The sequence below is a fragment of the Toxorhynchites rutilus genome, chromosome 2 (genome assembly GCF_029784135.1).
Source record: "Toxorhynchites rutilus septentrionalis strain SRP chromosome 2, ASM2978413v1, whole genome shotgun sequence".
Lineage (NCBI taxonomy): Eukaryota > Metazoa > Arthropoda > Insecta > Diptera > Culicidae > Toxorhynchites > Toxorhynchites rutilus.
This window is the reverse complement of record NC_073745.1, coordinates 44,201,489-44,206,720: the sequence shown is the minus strand read 5'-3', so window position 1 is coordinate 44,206,720 and position 5,232 is coordinate 44,201,489. Positions and strand designations below refer to the sequence as shown.

The window sequence follows — 5,232 nt, the reverse complement described above, 5'->3', positions numbered from 1 at the left end:
TTCCTACCGATGCATGAGTAGAATGTTATTAACAGAATGAGCAAATAAGCAAAACAACTGGATGAGAAAATGGAAGTTCTTTCAATTTTCGTTAATTTAAACCGTTTCGAAATCATAATATATAGCAAATCACACAAATCATAGAGAATTCGAGATTCGATTCGGTTGGTATGCAAATCATCAAAATTCTTTCTTAAAGAAAATAGTTATTAACGTTAACATTATTTCGTCAAATCGGATTTTCTAATTCTGCACCCTTGCAGAAAGACGTCACGTCAGAAAATGGAATCGTTGTAGAAAACGTGCTCAAAAATATTTTATTTTTTCAAATGGCCACAATTTTTTCTAAAAAAATGTTTGGCTTGTCCGATGATACTGCTATCCAGTATCTCTACTATTTCTGAATCTATTGTATTTTTATTGTTTAGCATAGGCTGAAAGGCAAGGGCTGAAATCCTGTACGCAAGAGACCTTTTTTTTTGAGGCAAAATATTTCAACGATTTTTCTTAAACCCAATCATAGCAGTCAGACGATCTTCTTAATCGAGAGTGTAACGCGTGGAATGTGCAAAGGAACTTCATTCACCACGTATGTTGCACAAATTTCCACAACAGAGGCACCGTTCGGCTCTCCAGCAACACAAATTCCCAGTTTATACTTGCTGGAGGCTATTGCCCCCACTGCACTTGGGGCTGGCGTAAATCTCGACCCTCAGCTGCGTATATCCTGCGTAGACGAGACAGCGTGGCCTGGCGAGAGCGAGAGTGAAACTCACTTTTCGGTATTCAACCAGTGAAAACTCCAATCAGGGGGAAGCCAGTTCCACTGAGGTATGCGCTGGTCGGAAGGGAGAGAGCGAGAGAAACTTGCTGCAAAGTGAAAAGTGTGGAAAACTTCTGCCGGCATGTTTTCCCCAGATCGAAGTCGTTATTCTGCCGCAATCAGTTGACGATAACGGCAAAGTTGCCCCGTAGGCGAGAAGCAATAATCCGACAGCGGCGAAACGTGCCAATTTTCAATCATCATCGCTAGTGGCCACAGGCCGGAAGCAAACGGATGGCACAGAACGGAAATCGGTAACCGCAATATGGATTAATAGTGAAAAGTTTATAGTAGTATATTTCTTCTTTGGGTAGACATTGTTGTTGGAACAAAATAATTCAGCCAGCATGAACTTTTTTACTTCAATATTAGCTGGTGATTATCATGGAATTTTGTGAATCATTTAATTGCAGGATATCGTCGCGAACGGACATTGCGTTTTAGATGTTGTGTACGTGAGAAAACCGCAAAAATATGTCGACTGGAAAGACTGTTGGAAGTTGTGACTACGACCCGGAGGATAGACAATCTCTACCAGTCAATGAATGGTTGATAAGAATTGAAACATTTGCTCAATCAAGTGGACTCAGTGAAGACCAAAAGTATTGTTTCGCTCGTGGGAAACTTAAAGGAATTGCAAAAGCTTGGATTAACGGGGAGTCAAAAGTTACTTGTTGGAGTGATTTTAAGCGTGAGATCCAGAAAAGATTTCCACAAAGTTTTACTGAGATTCGTTTTGCAAGAGTTGTGCCAAAGAGAAAAATTCAAAAAGGTGAAAGTGTTGAGAAGGTATTAACGGATATCGTGCTCCAAGCAAGGAAACATCAAATAAGTGAAAAGACTTTGGTGGAACATATCATATCAACAATTGATGGTTCGTTATCCACTGAAACAAGACAACAACCTATACAAGATTTAGAACAACTTATGACATTGTTTGAGATGAAAAAATTCATCCATTCTCAGAATGAACTGGACAACATAGCTGATGAAATGGAGATATCTGTAGTTGATGATGTGATCTCAACGACATCAATTCCCAAGAAGCTGATTCGTATAATGATTAAAAATTCGGACGCTATTCTACAAAGACTGTACAAAATATTCAACCGATTCCGTTCATCAGTTTCAGTTAGCAGCTATGATATTGGAACATCAAAGACGCACGAGCTCGTGATCAATGTAGATTCACCAGAAGCAAATGAATTTCACAAAAACGAGAACCCAGTGGATCATTCGTGTCTTCAGAATCTCCTTAAAAAGGGGATCATCCGCAGATCACATTCCACTTTCTATAACAAGTACCTGCATAATAAACATCTATTGCTGGATCTTCGCATTCTTAACTCGAAAGCTGAGCAGGAACCAGTAGATCTTATTTCGGTGGAAACCCTGTTGGACGCATTGCCGTATTTTCGTTTCTTCACCACCCTCACCTTCAATGGAGGTCATTTGCAGATCCCCATTCAGGAAGCATCTAGGAAATATTTTGCGTTTTCCACCAGCTGTGGTCACTACGAGTACTGCAAAGCTCCGAAGGAATTCATCAACACAGGAAGCGTATTCAACAAAATTCTCATTGAGGTCGCCAAGAAACTTGATCCCGGTGAAGCGGTAGTGCTTTTCGATGAGCTGATTATCCCTAGTGCAAGCATTGAAGAGGGATATCACAAGCTTGAAAAAGTGATGGCCACGTTGGGCGCTTTTGGCTTGACCATCGATCTCAACGAAAGCATATTTTTCGCTGAAGAGCTCATATTATTCAACTGGAGATTATTTAAGGGTCGACAGATCTACGTGGGATTTCAGGCAGAGATTGGTTCGAAGAACGACCGATTGCTAGAACATCTTTCGATGCCAGATAACCAAGTTTTAAATCGAGATTGCGATCTACAAATACAAACATGGAAGCGTTCATCTAAAATTGACCTAAGATATGAGTTCGAAATTAAAATGGTTCATTCGCAATGTCAAATATTGTGCATTTTGATGCAAAGGAGAAATAAGAACGAAACGAATCTACTGGGAATTTATAATAGATACCTCTCATCAGAAGAACAAAGTTTCAAAGCTGCGAAAATTGGCATTTTAGCTGTAGTTGAATCAGCATTACATTTCAAACAGTTTCTTCGCTTCAAACCTTTTAAGATAGTAACATCAAATCGGAAATTTTATTCAACGATGAAAAAGTGCAATCTGACAAACGATTACCTAAGACATTTATTGACGATTCAAAACATGAGAATCACAGTTGTTCTGGAACCAGTTACAGGGAAATCAGTCAACACCTATTCGCTCTTCGAGACGAAATAATCATAAATTCTAGTGCTTTTCTTTAATCTTTTTCGAATTCAAATATACCAAATTAATAGAATCGAAGAAAATACTCCACAGTTACAGCCATGAGAGGATGATGAAATCATATACGATAAAAAATATAACAGATCAAAGTAGATTACATTTGTTTTATTCCAAAACCATCACATCATATGTTCACTCTAATGTTCACTTGTTCCGATGGTTCCAGTTTTCCACATATGTCTTCTCCGGCGTTGTTTTTGATGAATTGCGTAAAAAAACCTCGTAGAAAAACACGCAAAAAAACGTGGGTGTACTTCGATAATATCCACTACACCACATCTTATCGTGTTCTACACTATCAAATCCATAGTCGATGGCACCCATCGGTATCGAATTATCATCGATACCTCGGATTTCGCTAAATACTCCGTTAGGTCCGAATGCAGAGGAGAAATGGAATTCAAAAACGACAAACGGGAGAAAGAGATATTGGAGGTTGAAAAGGGATTGGCAGAAAACATCTGCATTTTAATGTCGAATAATGTGATTATCATACCACTTTGTTTTGCCAGAAACAGATTATTAATGCTCAAAAGAGGAATCGGGTCCTCCGAGGAAATACCCAACGGAAATTAGAATCAACTATCGATTGCGGCATTCGTACACAAATAATTTTATAATGCAGCTTTCATCAAAGTGATTTCTTCGATATGGTGAAATATTCACTATCATATATTAGGCTGTCAAAAAAGTCCTGCGGTATTTCCGCGAGGTGTCGTTGTAAGCGCGTAGTTCTAGTTGTATTCATTGTATCGAGTCATACTATAGCTTGTTGGAAAGGTATTTTTGCGCGCTATAATATAGTCCTTGACAGTGTTTTGTTTGGTTAAGTCGTTCGTGAGTTATAGTGTCGCAAATATGGAGCAAAATAAAGAGAAAATCCGACATATTTTACAGTACTACTATGACAAAGGCAAAAATGCATCTCAAGCTGCCAATAAAATTTGTGCAGTTTATGGACCCGATACAGTTTCCATTTCCACCGCACAACGATGGTTTCAACGTTTTCGTTCTGGTGTAGAGGTCGTCGAAGGTGCGCCACGCTCCGGAAGGCCTGTCGTCGGAAATTGCGACAAAATCGCTGAATTAGCCGAGAAAGACCGGCATATTAGCAGCCGTAGCATCGGCCAAGAGCTAGGGATAAGTCATCAAACCGTTATTAACCATTTGAAGAAGCTTGGATTCACAAAGAAGCTCGATGTATGGGTGCCACACACGTTGACGCAAAAAACATCTTTGACCGTATCGACGCATGTGAATCGCATCAAAATCGACCCGTTTCTGAAGCGGATGGTAACTGGCGATGAAAAGTGGGTCACTTACGACAACGTGAAGCGCAAACGCTCGTGGTCGAAGCCCGCTGAAGCGGCTCAGACGGTGGCCAAAGCCTCATTAACGCCCAGGAAGGTTCTGCTGTGTGTTTGGTGGGATTGTCAAGGAATAATCTATTATGAGCTGCTTCCCTATGGCCAAACGCTCAATTCGGACCTGTACTGCCAACAACTGGACCGCTTGAAGGTAGCACTCATGAATAAGAGGCCATCTTTGATAAACAGAGGCCGCATTGTCTTCCATCAGGACAACGCCAGGCCACACACTTCTTTGGTGACGCGCCAGAAGCTCCGGGAGCTCGGATGGGAGGTTCTTTTGCATCCGCCGTATAATCCGGACCTTGCACCAAGTGACTACCACCTGTTTTTGTCCATGGCGAACGAGCTAGGTAGTCAGAAGTTAACCACAAAAGAGGCCTGTGAAAATTGGCTTTCCGAGTTTGTTGCCAATAAGGAAGCGAGCTTCTATAACAGGGGTATTATGAAGTTGGCATCTCGTTGGGAACAAGTCATCGAACAAAACGGCGCATATTTGACTTAAAACAGATGATCGTAACTCATTTTATGAACAAATGAAAATTCAAAAAAAATACCGCTGGACTTTATTGACAGCCTAATATTTCGTATTCGTCATCATCAAATCCATAGTCAATGGCACCCATCGGTATCGAATTATCATCGACACCACCATTTTCGCTAAATGCTTCTTTCAATTCG

The 5,232-nt window shown here is 40.5% G+C and overlaps 1 protein-coding gene across 1 annotated transcript; it reads left to right on the top strand.

The window, feature by feature from the left end:
* Positions 1-606: 606 nt before the first annotated feature.
* On the top strand, positions 607-3,136 carry LOC129765700 (uncharacterized). The gene is made up of 2 exons (XM_055766117.1): positions 607-1,077; positions 1,237-3,136. Exon 2 carries the CDS (start codon positions 1,298-1,300, stop codon positions 3,134-3,136), a length of 1,839 nt encoding a protein of 612 aa, XP_055622092.1. The 5' UTR covers positions 607-1,077; positions 1,237-1,297.
* The last annotated feature ends 2,096 nt before the right edge of the window (positions 3,137-5,232 follow it).